Source organism: Leptosomus discolor, chromosome 6 (assembly GCF_034619465.1).
Source record: "Leptosomus discolor isolate bLepDis1 chromosome 6, bLepDis1.hap2, whole genome shotgun sequence".
In the NCBI taxonomy this organism is placed as follows: domain Eukaryota; kingdom Metazoa; phylum Chordata; class Aves; order Leptosomiformes; family Leptosomidae; genus Leptosomus; species Leptosomus discolor.
In genome coordinates this window covers 61,691,104-61,716,295 of record NC_141396.1, presented here as the reverse complement: position 1 = coordinate 61,716,295, position 25,192 = coordinate 61,691,104, and the positions used below count along the sequence as shown (strand labels likewise).

The 25,192-nt window shown below is 46.1% G+C and overlaps 1 protein-coding gene across 1 annotated transcript in view; it reads right to left on the bottom strand.

Moving 5' to 3' along the window:
• Window positions 1-23,670, bottom strand: part of LOC104348091 (mitogen-activated protein kinase kinase kinase 3-like) — a 47,358-nt gene extending 23,688 nt beyond the window's left edge. The window contains exons 1-5 of the mRNA XM_009953288.2: window positions 23,532-23,670; window positions 18,177-18,286; window positions 8,355-8,398; window positions 7,222-7,321; window positions 644-757 (exon numbers count right to left, since the gene is read on the bottom strand). Coding sequence (XP_009951590.2) covers window positions 644-757; window positions 7,222-7,321; window positions 8,355-8,398; window positions 18,177-18,286; window positions 23,532-23,670 — 507 coding nt within the window. The remainder of the gene's footprint in view (window positions 1-643; window positions 758-7,221; window positions 7,322-8,354; window positions 8,399-18,176; window positions 18,287-23,531) is intronic.
• Between the last annotated feature and the right edge of the window lie 1,522 nt (window positions 23,671-25,192).

Below are 25,192 nucleotides of genomic sequence, written 5' to 3'. Positions count from 1 at the left end.
CTTCTAGGAAATATAAGGAAGAAACAGAGTTGCAACATCTGCAAATCCCTTGCTTTACAGTCTGTGCTTGGGGCAGCACGACATGTGCTTTGGCAAGACACTCTGTGCAGACGAGGTCAAGCTAACAGGCTTAACTGCAAAACCACTGAGCTCAGGAAAAGCAAATAAATAAATATGGAAAAAACCCAAAACCAGTCCTGCACGACACTGAAGGATTCTCCAGTTTGCTGTTCCTGTCCTTTAGTACTGCAGCACCACACGGAGGGAACGGTCCCCACGCTGCCATCCAGCACGGCAAGGGTGAGGGCATCACCCTATGCATGGAGAAGAGGCTACAGAGGAATGGTGACAGCATCCCGAGGCAGAAAGCACAAGGGGTTCTCTTGGGGTTTAACCTCGTTTGAGGATCAGTACAGCATTTAACCCTTCACAGGTTGCAGGAGGAGCTACAGGGAGCTGCGCTCGGTCTCTGGGCCACCACCATAGGAGGATTTCCAAGCAGCTGAGCCAGAGCAGGGCTGACCCCCCTCATGACCAGCTTGCCCTCTGCTCTTCACCGTCAGGAGACTCGTTTCCACTCCCCAACACAATAACAAGGCATCTCGTTCCAGACACAAAAGAGCAGAGAAGGTGAAGGACTCACATTCGCTTTCTTTGGAGCACTCACAAGGATCCGCAGGCTCTTCAGGGAAGGGCTCAGCTCCAACTGTTCCATCGCTTTGTCCAAATCTTCCTGGGATTTCAGCGGGATCAGGAGCTGGAAAGGATTGAACAAACACCGGAACACGGTAGTGTCACACTTTTGGGTACACAGAGGAGGCCAGATCCTTGCAGCGAGCAGCTTGGGAATCAGGGGATGAGGGAGGAATCCGAGAAGGCGGATGGAAAACAAGAGCCCCCATGCCCCTCAGCTTGACAAGCACTAACATTTTCGTCCAAGTTCTCATCTACCAAGGAACAGACGCAAAAAATCACAACAAAACACATCTGCAAGGAGAGAGCTTAAAGGTGACATCACCAATTTAGCTAGTGGGAAGAGGAGAGGGTTGAGACAAAACCTTAGGCTTGCTGCCTGCTGTTCCGGGGCTGCTCTGATCTTGGGAGTGTGTAGGCAAGACCTGCTGCTACTCAGCCCCAAAACAGCCCCACACATTATTCCTGCATTTCTTTCTGGGAAGACACATCATTGCAATGGTGCTCCAAGAAAGCAGAGAGCTGCACCCAAGGATTTGCTCTGGTAGATCCTCAGCGGTCTTCCCTACTACTGCAACCTGTGTTCCCGCACAGACACGGTCTCCCTAGTGTTTGGGCATCAGGTGAAATCAGGGAACATCTCACAAATAAGGGTCTCTTCCCTTTTGATGTGAAAGGTATGCATTGCTCTCCCTCCAAGCACCATTTCTTTGACTCCTAATAGGACAAATTCAGCTTCTGCTCTTTATAAGTAAACTCTCTACGAGGTAAATAGAACAGAGAGCTAAACAGTGCTGTGTAGATCAGACAGCTAAAGGTCTTGATGTTTTTCTGGTGAGTGCCAGACTATTGCCCTCGTATCTCCAGAGGGAATTTGACCCTGCTGACATTGCTGTGTGGTCTACCACGTCCTGCAGACAGCTTGCAAAGCTTCCAGCACCCAACACAGCTGCACTTCAGAGGGGCTCTGTGGCCTTCTGCTGCCCTGGGCTAAGATTAAAAACACTTTTTGCCCCTCATTCAGGGGTATGCTGCCTAATCCCATAAAAACCAGGCCTCAGCCTCTGTAGGTTGCCTTGGGCATTGGCACCGAATCCAGCCAACATAGCACTTGTTATACTCATTCCTGTGCCAAAGTACACAGCAGTTCCACCTACCAAAGGGACGGAGCAGCCACAGCTCCCAGCAGGCTCTCACTGGTCTTACTGGGAGCCACAGCTGCCCAGAACTCCTAAAAGGCAGCTCAGCCCTCTGAATGATCAGGGTTCATGCCACCAGCCACAGCAAACACACCTCAGAACAACCGCCACAGAAGATGACACTCAAAAGCCGCCTCTGTCTCCCTTTTTGATCCCAGGGCGTTGCCAAGGGTTTGGCTCTCGGCCTGTAGGCAAATACACCTCAGACTGCATGCACTGAGGCTAGGATTTTGGGGATGACCAGGTCAAGGAAAACTGTGGGCCCTGGGATGAGGTTTCACCTCTGGAAGCTGCTATAGTCACCTCCTTCACCCAAGGATCACAGCCTGAGTCCACCAAGCTCCATCTTAGACGTCTGCATGCCTGCCATATCTACAGTGTGAGCACCTCAAGATTTGGATTGAGTTTCTCCTCTCCTGGGTGACACGAAGGTTATCTTTCATCCCCATTTTGCAGACAGAGAACCAAGCCATATGCAGGCCCCCTATTTCATATGATAAACATTAGGCTTAACATCATCATCATGGAATCATTTAGGTTGGAAAAGAACCTTTAAGATCATCAAGTCCAGCCATTAACTTAACACTGACAAGTCCACCACTAAACCATGTCCCTAAGTGCCACATCTACACTACTACTACATCTTTTAAATACCTCCAGAGATGCTGACTCAACCAGTTCCCTAGACAGCCTGTTCCAATGCTTGACAAGGCTTTTGGTAAAGAAATTTTTCCTAATGTTCAATCTAAACATCCCCTGGCACAACTTGAGGCAGTTTCCTCTCACCCTATCACTTGTTACTTGGGAAAAAGAGATCAACATCCACCTCACTAGAACCTCCTTTTAGGTAGTTGTAGAGAGCGATAAGGTCTCCCCTCAGCCTCCTTTTCTCCAGGCTAAGCAACCCCGGTTCCCTCAGCCGCTCCTCATGAGACTTGTGCTCTAGACCCTCCACCAGCTTCGTTGTTCTTCTTTGGACACGGTCCAGCACCTCGATGTCTTGTAGTGAGGGGCCCAAAACATCCCACCAAGAAAGCCAAGCTCCCGCAGCTCTGGATAGCAGGTAGTCCCGAGCTTATGCCTACCTTAAGCACCCAGCTTTGAGATACTAAAAGACAGGTCTGCAAAGGGTCACTGCAACAGCTGAGTTTAATGCAACTTGCTGTTCTGCCGAGTTTACAGAATTAAATTAGATAGTCCCAAATTAGATACCCAGGACCTCTATAGCTTGCGTGGGAAAGTTAAATATCCAGAAATGGGATTAACAGGTGAGAAGAGGAAGCTGCCAGGTGTAATTGCTGAGGAAAGGCAAGGCCAGGTCTCAAAAGATATTTAAGCAATGAACTCCAGGTTGAGCTAGGAGCGCTCTTCTGGTATAAGGTATGGAAATGTAGTTGAGAAATTTCTACAAAAAAAGACAGAAAAAGAGACCCTTGAGCAAAGCATTTAGCACATTCACCCAGGAAGAGGGATAATCAGGCTGTGCACCCTTTGTCTGAAAACTATTCAGTTATTTGTGTGTAGGAAAAAGATTCCAAGAGGAACTCTTGAGAAAGCCTTGCCCTAGGATATCCTACAGGCTACCAAACCACATGGGGAAAACTTCAGGAAGTTGTCCCTTACCTCCCAAGCCAGGGACCTAACCAGCTGGGGGGTTTACAGAGAATACCAACACCAGTCTTGTCTGGGCTGAGCCTCACCAGCAAGGCTGGAAACAGATTCCCAGTTTGGGACAGGTCTTGGACATGAATGAAAGGAAAAGTACTCACCAAGTAGATATCAACTATTCAGGGCTCCCAGTAGGTCCATGGAGTAAGTGGTTAGACCATGGTTCACGGTTAAACTTTGGGGTCTGAATGAAGCACCCATGTTCACAGCAGATATCGGACAAAGATGGTATTGAATGTGTCTCCCAAATGCTGTGCAGCTGTTCTCAGACAGTCTGCTGCTTTAAGCAGTAGAGCTGAAGAGAGATTCTCTTCGTGTACTGCTTAACCCTTTTGAAGGTCACAAGGGCTCCACAGGTGCATCAAGCAGACAAGCCTTCTCTTCTACACTCACGCAAACAGAAATGAGAACTGTGGAGAGCTGCTCCCCCTCATCTCAGCAACAAGCAGAATTTGACTCTGAACTCTAAGTACAGTCCCACTGCTCACCCATCCCTTTACTGAGCTCCTCACAAGCATTCAGAGCAATCCCTCAGCTGCTGCTTTGAACAGAATGTTCTGCAGGTCCCTCCATCTCACTCCAATATCACAACATTAACACGTTTGCATGCCTGCTTCAGAGGAGCCAAAAACATCAGGCAGAAATTGCCCTCCTGTAGAAGGGACTGGAGCCAGTATTTAGCTTGGCTTTACCTATTACCCACACCTGACAAGTGGATTTTTGCTCCATTTGGCTGTGACACATAGGGATATCAGGAACAGATCTACCAGGCGTGAAACTAAGTGCAGACTCATGCAGAAGCACAGAAGTAATTGCCAGGGTGCATTTCCAGTGACTGGGTTTATTCTGTCGACAGAGTGAGCAGCCATGACGAAGAGCAAAGTTTACCTACACAGAAGTTTGACTAAATAGAGCTTATCAGATTTTCTTCTTCCTTTTAAATTGTATGCTCCCCTGGAACCTAATGTTTTAGTATGGGACTTGGTAGTCAATACACTGCCATCTAAGAAAGTGAGTGCAAAGGGTGAGTTTTCACCAACTACCAGAGTATTGCTAGACCTCCCTCTGTAAGACGCTGCAGAAAGCCAAAGAATAGCAGGAAACAGGGTTGGGGAAAAATCCGAGAGGTCAATTAGTTCATCTTCCTGCCCAGTACAGGACCAACTGGCATCAACAATTCTCGACAAATGTTTGTTAAATAGACTTTTATCTCCTCCCCCTGCTAATGAAGCTTCTACCACTTCCCTAGGCTTTAACTCTCCCTAACCTACCAAAATGATGCGGAGGGACAGCCTCAGAGGAGACAAGCAAAGGGAGGTCAGAAGGAAGCTGGCGGTGCACCAAGGCTCAGTGTTCTGCCCCACATCACATCGCAAGTTGGTCAGGGAGATGTGACAAATGACAAGGTAACACTTAGTCACAGCTGGAGCAGCTGTTTAGCAGTGCACACAGATCAAATTCCGACCGAGCATTTGCCACAGAAGCCAGTCTTTCAACCCATAACACAGCCAACTGTCTAACAAATACCACACCGTGCTGTCCATGGCCAGGCCACGATTTGCTGTCCCACTCATCAGAAAGATGAGCCCAGCCTAGTACTAACATGCTAGACATGCCCCATGGCGTACACCCACAGCCAGGCCCTGCTCTTATCTATACCAGCCCAAGCCTGCTGATTCCATGGTCCCACCAGGATGTGATTCATGTGTGCCCCTGCTCCACCCAGCTGGCATGCTCATCTCAGCTTCAGGATTCCTGCTTCACCAGGACAGGGACTGCCACTTACTGAGCTTTTGTAGGGACCTGTTGACCTCAGTGTAATTTTGGTCTACAAGGTGCTACTGCAAAAGAAACATCTGATGGCACCAAAGAATCACTGCACAGTTCCCTTTCAGCATGAAGAAGGGGTGAAATGGTAACGAGTCTGTGGTCAGGCTACCTGAAACTTGCAGCCATGAGACTCAAAAACCTGACCCAGAATGCTCTAGGAGCCAGATGTTGGGATGTCACCATGTGGACACGTAGGCCACCTCCTTGAAGTCCGCTTTCAGTGTTTCCACAATAACAACCCTGAGTTACTACTGCTCAGACCTCTTCCCAAAGGTGCGGGTTCTCACAACGAAGAGTTTTTACATATGGAAAAACAAAACACTGAAAGTCATCCTCAACCTTAAGAAGTTAGAAGTACCCAAAGGCCTCTTCATGGTCCTGCTATGTGCTGTGCACATGCCTAGGAAGACAGTCTCTAACATGGGACAAAATGCATTATTTAAGCTTCTGTTTGCTGTTGTTGGAAAAAATTCCTCTTCCAGTGGAAAGAAACCTGGAATGAAGTGAGTCATTCCTGGAGAATTCAATGGCAGGCTTTTCCCGGGAGGGCTGTCAGAGAATGCCCAAGATTAGAAACCTGACCGCATTCAAAGCCATTCAAAACCCAGCAGACACTTTGGTATCATGAAGTACCTATTATAAAAGAATAGAAACTTTTGTGTGGATTAAATCTCCATTGAAACAGAAGGAACTAAAAAAAGAAATTAAAAAAAAAAAAGAGAGAAAGCTCTCTTCATGACCTCTCTCTCCATTCATACTTTAATGAAAGTCTGTTAGTCATCCGCAATTAATACTTGAACAAGCAAGATGTCAGGACAGATCCAAAAGAATTGGTGTTTAAAAGCCCACCTATTTGTCACCTGGCCCTCTCCTCCTTCCCAAAGACAACCCCACCTTGAGAGTCCTGTGGCTCCAGATGCCTGCCTAGCTCATGGCAAGATGCCAAGGACTGCCCCCTTCTAGGCAAAGGCTCTCATCAGTACCCTCCTTTCAGATAGTGCTGGGCTCAAAGAAGTTGGAAAAAACAGTGGCCTATATTATGAAAAAGGTTGGAGAAGAAAGGTCTTCAAGCCTTAAAATGCAAGGATTGCAGAAGGAGGGTTTCTTGGCTGCTTGTATCCAGTCACAGAACCTGCTAGAGGAACCTTCAGTGATGCACATTTCACTGCAGACCTAACCACAAGACCATGCACATGGTTCTGGGCTTTTGGGGCGAAAAAAATTCAGTGCTAGATAAAAGTACGCTGTGTTAGCAGCACTGTCCCTCATGCTCTGGACTTCACCATGCTCCTGCAACTGCCCCCAAGATAGGAAGTCTTCCCATCCAATTCAAACATGCAGTAGCCTACAGTCACTTCATGTGGCTCTCAGGAAAGTCATTTGGCCACAGTCACTCTCCTCTCTGCCCCCTGTGTGCTCTCACCAGCCAGCCAGACTCTGAAAGTTGGTCCTATTGCCCCAAGGGTGCTAATGGAAAGACATCTACTGCTGCTGACCGTGCAGCTGAACTGACAATGTCTCCACCATCTCCATTACTTAACTCCTCCCCCTGAGTTAGGGGGATTTTTTTTTGTTCCCGTGTCACCATTTAATAGGCCTTAATTGAAATAATTTTGAGAAAGGAAAAGCCTGGCTTGGACTCTGAGAATCCAACTGAGCCGTGTCCGGACAACAGCTCTTGTATGCTCACTAGCTAGGAACCACAAAATAAGATTATTTTCCTTCACATCCTTGTACAGCAATAAATTAGGGCCTTAAGAACAAAACACTCAATTCTGAAGTGGGCACCAGGCACCCTAAAACTTCCCCTAAGCAATAAGGAGAAAAGTACCTCATTGTTCACACAGACTAAGTCCATTGTCTGTCCAAAAGCATCCGTGACTTTCTGCACCACTTCTTTGAATTTGACTGGTCTTGGAAACTGGATAATCCTGTATACAGAGACAAATACAACAGTAGTCTCAGTTTAGTACAAGCATACTAGAATTTGGGATTAGACTGACAATTCAGAAGAAAGGACCTGTATTCTTCTATCAAGCAGCGTAAAGCTTGCTCTTTGCTTTTGCACTCATAGAAATGCTGCTCGTCTGCTATGACCAAGAGGGGACTTGACCTACCCTGCAAGAATATCTACCAAAAACCCTAGTGCAGCTCCTCTGCTCCTCCCATTACTGTGAGGTACAGGTAGAAAAGAAGAAAGCCCAGCAGCCCTTCAGTGGAGAAGACCCATGATGAGGCACTGGTCAGTGATTTATCATCTCCCTATTCAACAAGTGGCTCTGAACAGGGAGGAGGGATGGAAGAGAGAACGATGCAGTTCAGCACCCTGTGACCCTCCTGCACCATCACACACAGGAGCTCTGTAGGCACACATCAGCAGGTACAGTCTAGCCCTACGGTGGCATTACTTAAATTTTCTTTCCCTTTAACATGCAACTTGGACCATCAGCCTGTGAGTTTCCAGGCCTGTGTCCTGCCCTGCCACAGTCACTAAGCACGAAGCAGAGGTGATTCTATGAAAATGTCAAGCAGGGAAGGGCGGGCAAGCTTTAACTCCCAGCTCTATTTTTATGGGACCCATGCCCAAAATCTGGTTATCTTAAGTAAGTGTCATAGGCTGCTAATCAAAGGACACATTTCTGTAGAGTTGCAGCTCAGCTGTGGTTCAGCAGGACTCAAGAATTAAAAAAGAAAAAAAAGGATCCAAGCGTGCACCCTATGTCCTCGGTAAGAGCCATTTAATGACTTGCAGCTTGGAACCACTTTGCCTGCGTGCAAATCCCAGGAGGTACTTGTGGCAAACAGGATGACGAGGCAAGGCTCTTGCATATAAAACTGTAGTTGATTTTAGGGGAATGAATCCTGCTGTGAGCTCATCTGCAGCTGGCTGAAGTCAGTAGGACGATTTTGGGCAAAAATGGCAGTTTGTCCTTATACATGTCGGGGACTGGGTTGGGTACATACCTTTTCTCTCCTTCATATTCAAACTTGATCCTGACATTTCGCTGCTGAAAGAAAAAGCAGAATATGGTTAGGTCCCAAACTGCAGCCCAGATTGACTCACAGACCCAAAGCTGACAGGAGTTCTCAGGAAGGCTCCCCTAACTCCAGTGGGTATCTGCTCTACTTATGGCCAAGCTGCCTGCTGGTCGCAAACTTTGGGAAACTCCACGTTGCTGATAAACATGCTTGTCAAAAAACAAGGTCTTCTGTAAACAAGAGGACACTCACATCTATAACTGTTAGTTTGAATAAAATGCATTAATAAAAGTGGAAAAATACAAATGCTCTGAACTCAGTTGGGAACAAGGCACTATTATCAGAGGCAAACATGCTAAAGTGTCCAATGTCTGTCCATCTTCAGCGCTTCCCATGGTTTTACCCCAGTATTTTCCTGTTGGAAACCCAAAAAGCAAAGCTCAGAGTATGTTTAATACAACACAGGAATATTTGGGGCACAGAAATAAGTAGTAAAAGCAAACATCCTATAATGGAAGTAGAAAGACAGTCTTGGATTTTAAAAGCCAATAGTGCAGGGGTGGTGGTGACTTATTTTCTCAGGACCTACAGTACGCGAAGTGTATCAGGCATCACTAGACTATACACAGTAAATGCCTGCCCTGAACTGACCTGTTATTCACCTCAGGAGAAATCATTAAATTTGCCCAAAGAAGAGCCAGCGGGGTCACAGGCAGACTGGGCACACAACCGTGCAGGGACTAGTAAAAGCCACTTCTCCCATCCTCTATTTGTGCATATTTAGCAGCGATCAAGACCACAAGGAGCCTTTTCATTCATTCAGCTTCTCAGACCGAGCCTGAACCAAGCATCCCTCCAGCATCCCTTGGCTCATTCCAGGACTTACAGATCATCTCCAAAGCAGATCAAAACCCTCTTTACTTCTCAGACCAAGTTTAGTTAACCAGGGCTCTGCAGCCATTAGTGCACACAAGACTCCTCAAATAGTAGTTTTCTTCCCATGGAGAAAAAAAAAAAGTGGTTGTCCCCTCCCTCTGTGGTGTAACACCAGGGAGGGCTTGGTCCTGCGCTGCCTGCATCTCACAGGGATAATCCCCAAATGGGTGGGTGACAGCCCTTCCTGAGCAAGCACCTTATCTCTAACCCTGGATTGCCAGCGCGTGAAGGCACACTTTCCATCCTCTCAGAGGGAAAGCAGAAGCACAGTGAAACAGCTTTGTCTCTAATGAGGAAAATGAGCTGGACGGGCATCCTTAGGTTTATTTTTAAACTGACAGCTCCTCAAGTTCTGCAAATACCCACTGAAGTTCAGGAAGTCAAGGCTGGAGGCAATTCCTTGAAAGGCTTAAAAAACCCCATCAGATTCAGGGTAAATATGTTGGATGATCCAAAACACATTTTTTTTTTACCTCTGCTCGTGGCATTTTCTGTGTTTCCAGAAAGGCTGGCAAGAACCGGTGCTGGGACAGTCACCAAATGGGGCACTCCAGCAGTGTTACAGGCCTGTGCTAAACAGGCACTTACATCACCTTGATGTCTACAGCCAGTTCTCCAGACCCACAGCATTTGGACAAACTCCAGGTTCGCTTCTAGAACCAGGCCCAACTCATAAAGATACCAAAGTAACTACCAAACAGTCCAAAATTCAAAAGGAGAAGAGATGACCATAACCAACCTAGTGCTGAAAGTCCAGTTCATTCTAGAGACAGGCAAATACGGGTGGGACTGCCACCTTGGATTATCTCTGTTGGAAAAGGAAAAAAAGATATTGGCTCTTTAATGCCAATTTTTATTTGCATGCCCCTCTGAACAGAGCCTGGCTGGTTCATCTCTCCTGGATGCTGACAGTAAATCAGTTGGTGTGGATTCACTGCATGTAGCTCTACAAAGCCCTTCTCTAAGGAAAAAAAAAAAAAAAGAGCAAGGAACTTTCGAGGTTTCTCCTTACAAAGGAGCAGGACGTGTGAGGGGAAAAGCTCACGCAGCTCCGGCCTCGCTGCAGGAAACCTTTCAAAACAGAGGTTTCACTTTCAGCACAGACCCGAACGCTGCACCGAGCTGGGTCGTAGCACACACTGCCTGGTTATGCTGAGCAACACAAATTTCGCAGACAAATAAGTTTTGAAAAACAGCTTGTGGCTGGAAAATGTCAAAACACTTGTATAAAGCTCTAGAGAGAGAAGAAAAGGGAAAAAAAATGAGCCACGACCCTGCTGCATCCTTTTCTTCTACATCAACAACAGGGCTGATGTGCTGTGGCCCGAAGCCAACAGAAGTAAGCCAGCTGCCCCACACTGCTCTGCTCGGCTTCTGAGCGGAGCAAACACACCAGCTGCAACAGAGGAGTGAAAACCCACTTCATTTGTTAATTAGATTTTCTTTTTTTTCTGATATAAAACACACCAACCTCTCACCTCTCTCAAAGAAACTAAGATCTTAAGCTCACGAGCATTTGAAAGAGGGATAAATAGGTATTTATAGTCTGAGAAGTTGGTTACAGTTTTATTTTTCCAGTCTTCCCTTGGCTTGCTCATGTTTTTGATCCACAGCTAAAGCTGAATTCATCACTGCTATCAGCAACAAATACTTTTTTCCTTCAAAAAAAAAAAAAAAAAGTGGGCCGTGCCCAAAGCACTAGGAAGTCCCAGGGGATGCAAAGCACTTCCTAAATGCCGGAGCAGGCTGTGATTTTTTACACCCATGGAAATCTGGTTTGGAGCAACTGGTTTGAGATTACACAGGGAGCCTGGGGCACTGCCAAGTGCTGGAGCAAAAAAAAAAAATCTCACACAAGTCTGCACCCAGCATCTCAAACACAGGATCCAAGGGGAAAGCAGGATCAGCATCTTCTCCGTAAGGACCTCAACACAATGTGCAAATGCCTAAGGGCAGGTCATGGAAGAGGTGTGGGTGGTGGAGGCTGCCGGGTCCTACTCACTTCTGCAATTTTGTGAAGAGAACAGCGACTCCTTGCACAATCCAAGTCATGCTATTTACCCTCCCTCCCATCAGATGTCAAATGAGGTTAATGGCAGCCTTGTTCTCCTCAAAATCAAGAGGTCACTAGTTGGTGTAGGAGAACAAGCTGAAACATCCAAGAAGGACGTCTTAAATACGGTGGAGGAGAGAGGTAAGGCCATGTCGCAAGGCACCAGCCTTCAACACTGAGCTCTGGCAGAGGATTTCATTGGCGGTTTCATGGAGCCCTGTAAAAGCTGAGGCAGGTAACAGAGCAAGCAGGGGAAACTGAGGCACAAGGGCACAAGGTGCTTTGCCTAACGGTGTGAAGCAAAAGCCCAGCCTGGGGAAGAGAAGGCTCCAGGGAAACTTTATTGCAGCCTTTCAATATGTAAAGGGGGCTTTATAAGATGGAGAGAGACTTTTTCCCAGGTCCTGTAGTGACAGGACAAGGGGCAACAGTTTTAAACCACAAGAGGCCAGATTTAGGTTGGATATAAGGAAGAAATTTTTTATGATAAGGTTGGTGATACACTGGCACAGGTTGCCCAGAGAAGCTGTGGCTGCCCCCTCCCTGGCAGTGCTCAAGGCCAGGCTGGATGGGGCTGGGAGCAACCTGGTCTAATGGAAGGTGTCCCTGCCCATGGCAGGGGGTTGGACTAGACAGGTCCAACCTATCTAGTCTTTAAAGGTCGTTCCAAACCAAACCATTCTGTGATTCATTCTGTGAAGCAGAGTGGCAGAGCCAAACACAAAATTTAGATGTTTAACCTCCTAGGTTGTATGTACTGAGCAACCTTGCCTCTCCACGTGCGTTTCCATGTGACATGGGGCACGGAGGAGCCCGCATCTTGGCTGGCGCCTCTAGGCCCTGCTGCGACACAAACAAAACAAGCGACAACTCTGACAGGAAATACCACAGTAATTCCCTTCGTTTCTGGAATAATTTCTTCTCCAAGATACTTGTACCGGCATTTCCTCCAGCCCTGCTAACAAATGGTATTTTACTCTTTCTTGCCATCCGCCTCACAAAAGGAAAAAGCAAAGCCACCGCAGCAGCCACAAACCCATCACCATCTTTCCAGGCTTTTCTCGAGGTATTTTTAGCTCCTTCCTCAAAACTTCTAATTTCACAAACAGATCACAACGGCTGAGCTTCAGAGGAAGCGCTGACGGGAGTCGGCAGGGGGAAGGGGGCAACCGCTTCTGCCCACATGGTTGGGGACCATGCACCCCGGTGGACTCGGCCAAGCTCGGCCCCCTGAGCTGGAGCAAGCAGCCCTGAGCACTGGTTTAGATTAAGGAAAACGTTGGAAAAAAATGGAAAGTGTTTCCAAACGAGGTGAATCATGATGTTATACAGAGATCCCTGAAGAGCTGACTGCTGTTTGTAATAAAAGCACACATTGAGAGCAGGAAAACATGCTGTTAGGCCTAAAATGGAAGCAGCTTCGGAGGAACAGAAGGTGTTGAGCACCCTCACTGACGAACACCCAAGAGGGTCAATCAAATCAGGGTACGAGTCCAAGCTGAGCAATGCCATGTCCTTTGAGAAGGGTGTCCGATGGCACAGGGACACCCTCACTGCATCGCCTCAGTGCCACTAACTGCAGGCAGGGACCCGACAGCCCAGCACCTCCACATCTGCCCGTGCAGTAGCGTGGCACCGAGAGCTGAAGCACCTAAAACTGCCACACCGTAAAATCCGATGAGCGCCAAGCTCAAAGACTGCCCCCATCACGTCCTCTCTTCCTCCCAAATTTAGCCGCCGTCAGAAACAGCGTTCTGGGCAGACTCCACCTCTGTGGTTTGCTTTTAAAGCTGCCCTTGTCAAACCTACCCAGAAGGCAGCTTTGCCCATGCTGAGGCACCACAGGGACAGGGCCTTTGGATCACTCCTTCCACCCAAATCCATGGTTGCCTCACAAGCCACCTGCGTGTGACAAAGCCTCTGACTCCAGCGTTAACCCTTCTGAAGTCAAGAAAGGCAGGAAAAATCATCACAAGAGGCCTCCCCTTCCCTTCAGTGCTGCACCAAGAGGGGCTCATTCCAGCTTTGCTGTTATACGCCCATGAGACCTTGGGCATTTACTTTGCCTGGGTAAAATAGTGGCAGTGAGGGAGACCCATTTCTGCACGCTGGAGGGTAAGCAGAGGGATTATATTCACTTCTCATTTTCTACTTGTTGGATTAGGAAGCAACGAGAAAACCCCGCTAAGCAGTGCGGCGTTCAAGCCTTAGTGCTCTAGTTACTCCCTTGTACAAAGCCACAAAGCGGTGGGATTTCTCCTCAACTTCTGGCTTCGGCCAAGAGAAATCAGCACCGCCGGGCCAGGCTGAGGGGACTTCTGCACCTCCCCGACGTGCACATTGTTTGCATTAGTCCTGCGCTCGCCCCTGCTTTTAGCAACAGGACGTTCGTTACAAGCCAGACAGCTGGACCGCGTCCCTAAACCGCAATAGGAGATGACTAATCCGCGTCATTAGGAATTATCTGCACAGAACCCCCACGCGCTTTGGGTTATTCAGCAATCAGACAGAAAGGGGTCTGTCTGGGATTGCCCCCTTCTCCTCTCAGGGAGGGGAAGCTACAAGATATCCTGGTCCCCCTGGATCCTTGCAGCTCTTTTCCTCTGAAAAGGCAAGCCCAGCATGAGAGCCGCTCAGAGGCCAGTGGAAAGATGATGTGTAGAGGGTTCACTGCTCCCTGTTATAGATATTTTTGGTTTACACAGCAGCAGAAAAATCACAGGCTTTGAAATGTTTATCCAAAACCACCTACCTGGCAGTGAATTGCTTTTTTCCAGCCTCATTTCTCCTTAGTACTACCCTCTTAGCACCCAAGTTAGCTCCACAAAGAGACAAGGGAAAGTCTCTTCCCCAGATCCCTGGGACTCCACTGACTTTGCTATCTCCAGCCAAAGCTTTCCCAGCTGGTGCTGCTCTCCTCTTGGTCCTTTGCCTCTGCCCCTAAGGTGGGGCAATCCCTGCAGATCTTCTCATAGACTCCCACCTTCAAAGTGATATTTATGGATCACCATGATATTCTCCAATGGTAAAACAGAGGTGCCAAAGCCAAACTCCTTTTAGGCTGCTTAAAGACCTACAGAGAGCCCTAGAACATGAGCTGTATTTTATTCTAGTTATAAGGAAGGCTTGTCCTGCATCCAACTTGCCAAAGAAAAGAGAATCCAGAGGCAATTTACTAAAAGAACAACTTTTAGGTCAGTCTGACATTTGTTGTGCATGGGAAAACGTTCCTCACAAATATTGGACTTTATTGCTGTGGGAGAACTTGCAATCAAAACTAATGTGGCAGAGGAATTGCTAGCTGTCATCAGCTGTGAGAGAGGCCCACACCAATGCCTTGTCATTAGACCAAAGCACAGCACTGACAACCAACTTCATACTGCGAGTTGCCGAGCGCTACTTATGTAAATAAATGGATGTGCACATAAACAGACAGATGCAAAAGAAATGTTAATATAATTGCTCCTTTCTCCTCCACACTTTTGTTTGGGATTCCTAATTCTTTGTGGCTTCCCTTCTTATCCCACTCAATCTTCCTTAGCGATCACAATGCAGATCTTTACTCTGCTGTTTCCTCCTTCCCCTCTTCAGAGCCACTGCTATAAACAAACTCCTTTGTTCAGTCCAACAGACTGCCTGAAAGGACTCCTTCCAGTCACGCCAGAGGATGCACGAGGAATACTGGAGTATAAAGGGAATAAATAGTGCAGAGGATGCACTAGAAATAAAGTCAGGATGATCCCTCTGTTCCCAAAGAGCATCTCCCTCTTAAAGACTGTGACTCACATGCAGAAGGAAAAGGGTGTCCATCTCTATCCCCCTACCTTATTTTCCCACAAGGCAGAAAGGCTGTGCAACGTAGTGGCTGACACACACCTGACCAGGACTCTGGAGATTCAAGCTCAGCCATCACATCTGCTGCCAGCTGCCTGGACAATCTAAAGGAGGAAACTCACCTGCACCATGCATCAAATATTGCTGTTCTCATTTTCAGCTTGCTCTGCCATGAGGCATTAGACATCCAGAAACTGAGCCTCAGTCCTAAAGCCACACGATTTGCCAAAGGTTGTTCATTTCATAATATCATCTGAAGCAAAACTGTCAATATTTTTGGGAAGAAATACTGCATAGCCAGCACAAAACACTTTCTTGTGTGGCCCAGGCCTACCAGGAATTCTATCTGGCAGGCTCCAAATTTCAACTTCTGTCAAGAGAGCACTAAGGAATCCCTCCAGGAGACAGAGCTGAGATAGCTCTTTGGTTGTGTTCCTCTGTGGACCAAAACACTACTGCAAGCCACAAAGGGACAGGCTAGTTAGTCAACACATTCTTGTTTAAAGTGTTTTTTCAGTGGAAATTTGGAACACTGACTAAAGGATTCCCATGCCTCAGAAATGCATTTTTTCACTGAAAAAAAAAATTCTATTTTTCTTAATCTAACAACTGAACATCCAGACCCAAGTGTTTCACTGCGAGTATGTTGCTGCAGAGCCTCGGAAGAGACAACTACAATGAGACTCCCAAGAGGAAAACTTAACATCTAAATGCCCCGTGCCTTACTCTCCCTCTCCCAGAAAGCAGACTGTGCAGTGCCTCCTTCAGCCCAGCCAGCCAACCTGACCACAGAAGACAAAAAAAAAAAAAAAAGGAAGAAAAAAAGAAAAAAAAAGAGGGAACACCAAGTACCAAAGGAACAACAAATCACAGACATGACAACAGCATTTCCAAAGCAATCTCTCCACCTCCCCCATCAATTTCTGTGCTAAAAAAATCAATGAAAAAAACCTAAAAGTGACCCAAACAAGTTGATTAAAAGTTCTGAGCTGCAAAAAATGAACCAAGTCCCCACTAATTCCACCTACTTTGGCCACTCCCCACCTCACAGACTAGACTCTCGCTGTCCCACGAGCCAGACTTGTTCCAGCTAGTCCAATTTAGTGAAGCAACAATTCAACATACTCCAACGCCCTTCATCTCGTGGGGCCTGTTGGTCTGAATCCTCAACGCCGGATGTGTGAGGAGAGCGGGATGCTGACTGCTGGCATCTCCTCCATCAGAGAACTCTGAGTAACAATGACCACACAGCTACGGCTGGTCCACTTATGGATTAAAAAGAAAAAAAAGTCATAAAGGAGGCAATGTTTTTCCAAGCATCAGTGTTGTAACTGGGAAGAAAAGTTTGATTCCTAATATAAAATTAAATGCAAGTGGCAGGCAACAATTCTAAAGCTGGTATCAGAGCACAACATTAACTCGATTGGTGATTTGTAACTGAAATTACACAGTGGATGGGCTGTGGATACAAATTTGACTGCAAGATGCCAACTTTATGAAACCTTTCTCAATAAGAATTCAGCCAATGAAAACTATTATTTTCCCTTATTTTCAACTAATTATCTGGTTAACTGTATCTGCAGCATTTACAGCAACAGTTTTCAAAAAGGACAGCAGGGGATTTTTCCCCACTATGAGAAAACAACTGCTATTGAAGAGAAGTCTAAAAACCTTTGCTATCCTGAAAGGAACCTGAGATGGCTTGGTACGGTCCCCACCCACCAACTTGCAGAAAATGCTGCCCTCGGAGCTATCCAAAGCCACGCCGGATTGCCTGCTTCGCCTGCAGCTGCAGAGCGCCAGCTCTGAATTTCTCCAGTCAGTTTTGTAAACATCTTGGACTTATTTCAGCATAAGCTGAACACAAATCCAGTGATTCAACTTGGACAGCTGCTACCGCCAGGACACACTTTAAAACAGACTCGCTATGTGCGCACGTGTTTTTGTCTGCATGTGTCTAGGAAGTCTAGAGGGATTCGGGAAAGGATTTTTTCCCCCTCTGCATCCAGAGATCTTCGTTAGTAGCACAAGTGCCATTAAAATATGCATGACGACAGTAAATGACAACTTGTTTTCTCCCTTGCTAGGCATTCAGCAGTTGCAAAGTTAATCGCAAGCTTATTCTAAGCCACAGCACTAGAAGTGGAATTCAAAGTGGATTTGCTTGCATGCTTCTCCAGCAGCTTCCCGGTCCTCCTAATTATTTTCTGCTCCTTTTCTTCTTGCTATTTTGACAACTGAACGCTTTCTTCACAACTTTTCTGTTTGCATGATATTTGTTCCATACACAAACAGGCTATTATTCCACTTTTGCTATTATATTAATGTCAGCGAATAATTTCTGACATTGCTCAAGGGACAACATTTTTGCTCACCAAATGAGCTCTGAAAGCACAACAGGGCCAAAATGTTTGGTTTTGGGAGCATAAAGATAAACACCAGTAATTAATATCTAAACACTTTATATAAGAATGACATTATTCCTCCCAAAAGAGCCTGGGTGTCTACAGCTCAAAGTTGGCAGTCTGTCTTTCAAATATCTGAAGCAAAATCCACACATGACAAATACTGTATTTCATCAACGCTGTCAATAGAAAACATTTGACAAATCCAAATCTTAAAGCTGTATAGCCTGTATACTTCCAGTGTTAAGCAAGAGAAAGAAGTGTCTTGGGGTGGGATTTGAGATTTAAAGCCAGTCTCAGGCTCTGTTGCTGTATTTGTGAAAGATTTGGGGTAACGCTGCTCTCCTCTGCTCCTCCATTGCTCCTGTGACATGGGGATGCCTGTAGCTTCTTTTCAGCTCTTCAAAAAGAGGTCCTAAAGCTTATGCCTGGTAAAATTATGTTATTTCCAATGTGCTGAGCTCCTGCAGTACTTGTTAAATGCAGTTCTCGCATCTAAACTGTTCTCCCAGCATGGTAAGCACCACGCCCACCTCTTTGGTCTACTGGAGTTTGGGGCGGACTCGAGCAATGCCTTACCTGTTTGCTGGAGTGGACACTGTTTTTATTCCTGTTGTTGTCCAGCAGCCCCCCACATTTGCCCAACGCTGCCAAATCCTTCATAATAGAGTTCAGAGCTTCTTCTTCGTCTGCAAAAGAAGGAGAGACAACTGAAGCATGGAAGGCAACCTCACCCCTGGAAGTGCAGTGTAAAAACACAGCATTGCAAATACAATCTTTCAACCCAAATGAGTCAAAAGACACAATGCTTAGCCTTCCTGTTAAGTGAGGCATTCAAAGACCACGCCGCAGTCCCTCCCAGCCCACTGTGTCTTGGAAATAAAGGTTTCTTCATCAGAGATGAGACAGATCCTCAGAAAAGCCAGTGGCTGAGTGTGGGTGACCACTGCTCCTCCAGCTCACAGCCCATGTCTGCTGCCCGTGGGGGCCCTTTGGAGAGGGACCCATCAGCCAGATGCACTGTCCAGGGGACTGGATCCAGTTTGTGAGGTATAAGGTGGTGCCCTACAGGACAGAAACCTTTCAGGACCCTGTCGCACGCTCTGTGTTCGTGATCCAGTCAAGACAGGCGGATATTAGGCACATGCAGCTATTACTGTAAAAATACAAGTATCTGCAGCATTTACAGCAACAGTTTTCAAAAATGACAGCAGCTACCACCCTCTGTGTAAAACTGAGCATCTCCAGGGACAGAGCCACCCCTACACCGAGCCAGCCTGCAGATTTAACTCAAAGTCAGCAAAGATGTGAAAGATAACAAAAAATGTACGGAATCAGACAGGACTGAACCCAAATAGCGAGGTTCTTTCCCCAGGTATGTGTGCTGGATCCTCATGCTCAGATACAACATCATCTCCTCTTTTCCCACTCCTCCTGTTGGGTTGTAACAGGACTGGAGTTATGAAAGCCAAAAAAAAAAAAAAGAAAGGAGAAAGAATTCTCATGCATGCTGTGCACCCAGAGCCATCTTGTAAAAGAAATAAGGTGAAAAATAGGGCAAAATGTTTACAATCCAGTGTCGCTTTTATTTCAGAGCTCAGAAATGAGCTTTAATGCCTATACCAAGCATTAGGAAAATGCCTACATTCTCCTGTAGGCAATGTGTGGATATATATTTAAAATAAAATATAAACATATATATATATCTCAATATTAAATATTTAATTAATAATTTTTTTAAAGTCATATCAAAGTACATTAAAGTGTAATTGCTCTTCCCCTCCACATTTCCCTACCCACTAAAAACATACACTTGTTTTTCCAGAGGGGTGGCAGGGAGCATAACACAAAATGCTACAAGGAAACAGTCAAGAAAAAGATAACTCACAGTCCTACTTCAGGAAGAAAAACAAACAAACCAACCAAAACTAAAACCACCCCCAAAAAACACACATGTTCCCATAGTTTGGGGTTTGGGTTTTTTTTTTTTTGTTAAGAGGGACCTCTGGGGACAAGTATAGTTTTCCAGATAGGTTTTGTAGTAGGAAAAAGAACACAAAAAAGAAGGAAAAAAACGCGCTTTTTTGTGGAGGGGGAAGGGAAAGGAGGGGAGGGACAAGTTAAAAAAACCCCACAAAACCAAAAACCACCCACAACACCCTCCAGGAATTTTCCACCAAAGGTATAATCTCTGCAGTGCCCCTCACCCCTTTCTTTTTTCCAACCTGAGTGACAACAAAAGTTTCCTGAACTCTCTGACACAAAACGCAGGCCGTAATGTCACAGGGGAACAGGGCTTCCACAGGCAGTGGCAGAGCCGGGCTTTCGTCAGCAAAACCACCGAGTTCACCGTGGCTCTCCTAGCGCCCAACCTCCTTGTCCATGCCTGGCAGCATCTTCGAGGAGATGCACCTCTGGTTAACCTGCAGGGATATTCCAGAACTTAGAAGATTTCACTGCCTCTTCCGAGGAGGGACAACAGGGTTTGCTGGAGGTCACTAGTAATAATAATAAAAAGTAGTAATAACCCAACAAACAGGGACAGAGTAACTTCAAAGTTTTCTGGAGGGACTGTAAGCTGCTCCCTCTGTTCCTCCCAAGAGAAAGACCTGGCAGCCCCTGAGAGCTGGCCCAAGCCCCGCACAGACCACATCCCATGGGTAGGCGTGAGGATTAATGAAGCAGCAAGAGCAATAGCATGAACCACGCTCTTGCTAGGATGTCTGACGAGCACATGGCACCACTGAAGAGATCAAAACAGAGAGATCTTTGAGCTGAAGCGGATCCTATCATTATTACCACTACAGATGAGTATTCAGGGTCACTGTGACAGTGTTATTCCTATGGCGTAGGTTACTTTGTCACTCACATGGACAGCAGTCACAGTCATCCTGCTAGAAGGAAGCTGGAAGTGAGTAACCCTGCAAAAGGCAGACTGAGGTTGGAAATCACCTCTGCAGGGTGTAGAGAATACCTGGATGTCCTTGCTGCCTACCCTAGCACATGGGGCTTATGCTGGCCACCAAGTCAGGGTATTCAAATGAACTTAAGACAATTTGTTCACTGATTGACAAAGCCAGGAAGGCCAATTTCCCATGGATTTCTGTCTTCTCCTGAAAAACCAAGCGGTTTCCAATGTCCAGGACAAGCTGGGGTTATATTACATTGCCCTCAAAGCAGTAACTGAGACTTCCTCCTCTACTTACCCATCAATTTTGTCAAAACTTTTTGCAACACAGTCTTCTGAGTCCGTCAAACATAGGTTTAAAAATATCTCGTGCCGCAACCTCACCTGCATAATTACGAAAGCCTCATTTCCTTAGAAAGCCAGGCTACACATCTCTGCCAGAAGCGTCTTTTTGCTTCTCTCCCCCACACAAACACAGCAAAGCAAAAAGCATCCATTCACGTCCAGTAAGTGCTTAAATTTCAGATGTTTTCAGAAATATCCAACCATCAACTCAATCACCCTAGAATCAGTGGTGTAAAACTGGGCTCTAGCTGTCCTGAATTAGGTACTAGAATAAAAAAAAATAAAATAAAAAAAGGACAGAAGATATTTCTTGTATTTAGGCTGTCAACTCATCATCTTTGTTCCACCATCTCCTAAAAAGCTGATGCCAAAGAGCATTCTGAAGAGCATTTGAGAAATTATTACAAAATGAGTGTTACTTGTCAAAAAAACCCAAAATGCACACCCATGCCAGCACTCCTACATAACAAGAAAACTTCTTCTTATACGAGCAGGAAAGGTTGTTTTCTGCTGCTGGAGCATGACAGAACATGACTTAAGCACAAGCAGAAATACATTATTTCCGTGAAGTAATGTACTTCTGTGTGCTTAAGGAGCTTTTAAACTACTTTTAACAGTGTGTTTCTAGTCCAAGCGAACTGCAGTTTCAGAGGGACTATGACCAAAGCCTCAACTGTTCAAAACAAAGGGAAAAAAACCCCCACACCATGCTCTGAAGCAACTTCAGAGCAGGAGCACAATTTGCATCATCGGTTGCAAAACTGACACTTCCCAGTCCTCTCCATGACAGCTTTGCACAGGGACTGATGCTTTCCAGACTAAGCCTCTTGCCCATCCTAATTACTGCTCTTGGGGTCTCCAAGCTGACTCCCAAGAAGGGTGGAGAACTGTTCCATGGAAACAAGCAGCCAGCTCAGCCAGTTCAGTCAAAATTCAAACAAGCACTGAAGCTTACTGGGTAATTAAATCCAAATGCCACTCACAAGCCTCTCCAGCGAAAGGGGCGTCACAGGCTGCTCGCTCTGTTTGGCTTGGTTTGAGTGAGCAGAGGGTGCAGGACGGATGGCTCTCCCCAGGAGAAAACGCTGGGGAATCAACAGGAATCCCACGCCCAAGGGACATTGCAAGGTCGGGTTCTCCTGATCTAACACTGGCAGCACACAAGCACGCTTCAGCCTTGTGAGGAAGCAGCTTTGAGACTACACAGCAAACATCTTCCCAGGCTTTGCCACAGCTCCAGAACAAACCAGCTGCAAGTTGCACAACACCAGTGAAGTACCCACAGAGCTCAGATGGACTCATGGATACCACTGCCTTTGCACAACGTGACAGGTTCTTGTTCCTGAACAACCTTCTAGCCCAGCTTCACCCTCGCACCATGTTGTACCAACTCACTTAAGGTACTGTAGATTGACAGGATGAATTGTGCAACGAAGCCTGCTCTCTCCCCAGCACAACAGGTAAACAGGAATATCTCTATGATGGAAGACCAGGACAAAGAAAAGCTGATTACACAGACAGCAAAAGTGAAATGTAAAACTAGATTGTGTTTAGCACTGTCCCTTTGTCCCTGGTGTCTCTTCTTCCATCCTCAGCTCTTTCTTTATTTTCAGCTATTTCCCTTAGTAGGAAACTCATTTCTTTCTCCCCTACTTCCCACCCACACCATAATTTTGTGCTTTTTAAAATCAGCTTCCAGTGACAACACTCATTTGATCACGCTGCCAGCCCATCCAACCAAGGACAACTTCCAACCAAATATAATAGAGGTCTCAAAGATATTCATTTCCCAAAGGTTTGCAAGCAGGGGGAAATATCCATAGCCACATAGACAAAAGGAACACACAGAAGCAGCCAAGAGGCACTCCCAGGAAGCAATGACCAGAGGCGCTACAGTGGACATGGGAAGGTTGGTTTTATACTGTTATTAAAGTACACTGATCCGTTTCAGCAGGATCTAATATCAAAACCAGAATATCTCCTTCTCTCATCAAGTTTTCAGTTAAGACGTTAAGACTCACAGGTCCCAGGCACTACCAAGGTGAAGCTAGGGTATTCAGTACTTGGCAAAATCCACGACGAAGTGAAATCAAAAAGCCATAAGATGACCCTTCTCTCTGCCCTTCAGATAGACATTTCCAGCATTGCACATGACTTTGGCTCCAGCATGCGTGCAGGAGAGAGGAACCTGGAGTTTCAGCCTCAGTACGGCAGGCTCAATGCTGAACCAGAAGGAAAAAAAGCAAGGGAGAAAGAATGAGCCTGAAGGTCAACACGGACCACCCAAAACAATTCCACAGTCAAGAGAGAAAGCAAATGAAGAAGGGACAAAGGAATAATTTAGCTGTGTTCAGATGGTCTAGACAGTGCTGTTATTGTTGGCTTCACTAATAGGTCATTACTAAGAGGCAGCTTACGGTAGTTCCATGAAGCTGCTTCCATCACTGCAAAAAAAAAAAAAGGCACCAGCTGGATGGACACAGAAAAGCCTGCAGAAGTAAAACAGTCTTGTAAAACACAGCAAGTTCTAGTTTCAGCCTCTCATGCACACCAGGCAGAGCTAAGGCTGGGAAAAGTCAGGGAAAAATCCTGGGTGTTGCAGAAGGGAAGAATATTGTCCTCTGAGTCATTACTGAGCAAGGTTGGAGCATGTAGCTACGGGGCCGTACGTTGTCACATACTTTCCCGCTTGGATCCAACATAAAACCACAGACACGACCGCTTGTGGTCACTAGAGATCCCACTGTGCTTCTTGCAACCATGATGTTGATAGCCCAGTTCAGCCACCATGCCTGTGTAAACTCCAGCGGCACCCTCCATCGCTAGCATCCACCTCTTTGGAAGGAGATGCAACCGCTGGGGATATCCCCAGGCAGAGGGGAGAGTTCTGTGAAGGCTGAGAGGGGATACAGAGAGGATGGGAAGCCTCACAGAAACTTTGTCATCTTCAGTGACAGCCCTTTCAGAAGGCAAGACTTCAAACAGCGACAAAAACATTGAAATGTAATAAAACATAGTGAAAAGAAATATGGAACCACCTAACTATGACACTGACAGTCTTAACTTTGCCCTGCAAAGGACATCAGCCTTTCATTTTCTCTGTTTTTTGAAAATACACAATTTTTTTTATTAACCTGTATACAACATTTATCATTTATCAAAGAGAACCTCAACTGAAAGCCAAGTCTCCCTACCTCAACATCACTCAATACCTGCAAAGGGCAGTCCCTGTCCTGAGGGACTTTCAGCTAAACTGTCAGATAGAAAACAGCTCCTCTCTCTTTCCACATCTCATTCGATGGACAGGAGTCCGAGACAGACAAATGTCTTGCTCAAGACTACATAAGTCTGCAGCCAGAGCTAAATACATTAACAGAGCTTAAATTTGAAAGGACTTAGCTTGATCTAGCCTTCCTGGCTGTATACAAAGGCCACAGAAATTCATTTAGCAGCCTCTACATCACGATCTTGACCTGGAATCATGCAAAGCTGCCTCTTTCAGAAAGCTGTCCAGAAAGTCTCCGTTCAAAGAGCTCACACACTTATTCCAATCAACGCTCTGTAACAAATCTCTCTCTCAATTCCAGTTTGAATATAGCTCACTTCATATGGTACTCATTAGATCTTGATACCCCTGCATCTTAGAGACCACTCTATTAACAGAAATCCCCCCATCTTCTGCAGGTATTCACACACTGCGATCTCATCGCCTTTTAACACTTCTTCATTTAACTTAATGGAAACACATAGCTTGTTGCATTAGAGTAATCCTTAATTCATGCCTACAGCTCTTTCCAGTTGTCTTTTTTTTTTTTTATGAAGAACCTGGCAAACTTCAGAGTAGCATATGATGTTCAATAGCCACAACACCTTTTCATTTCTATTTACAGTGTGAGCACAGGGTAACAACAAACCTGGCCCACACATTACAGTGAAAGTTCACATCTACTGGACCAACAGCAACTGGGCTGCCCGCCCATCAGAAGGTCAATGTCATACCAGTCCTGGGTCAGTTTTCCTGGTCCGGGGAACTAGACAACATTAACCTAAGCGAAAGCAGGTGTCAAAGAACTTGTTTGTGAAGAGAAATGCTGCCTTTTCTCCAAAAGCCAGAAGGGAAAAAAAAAAGCTTGGAGATTAAGAGAAACCCATGACTTTCACGTTTCTTCAGCACTTTCTTCAACAGACGTGTACTGCCACAAGGATTCAGGCCACGCACAAAATACCAGGAGTAGAGGTACCCAGAGCGCACGGACTCTGTGATCTTAAGAGTCTTTTCCAACCTAAACAGTTCTGTGATTCTAAATAGCAAAAGGGATCAATTAGTAAGTAAACACTCACA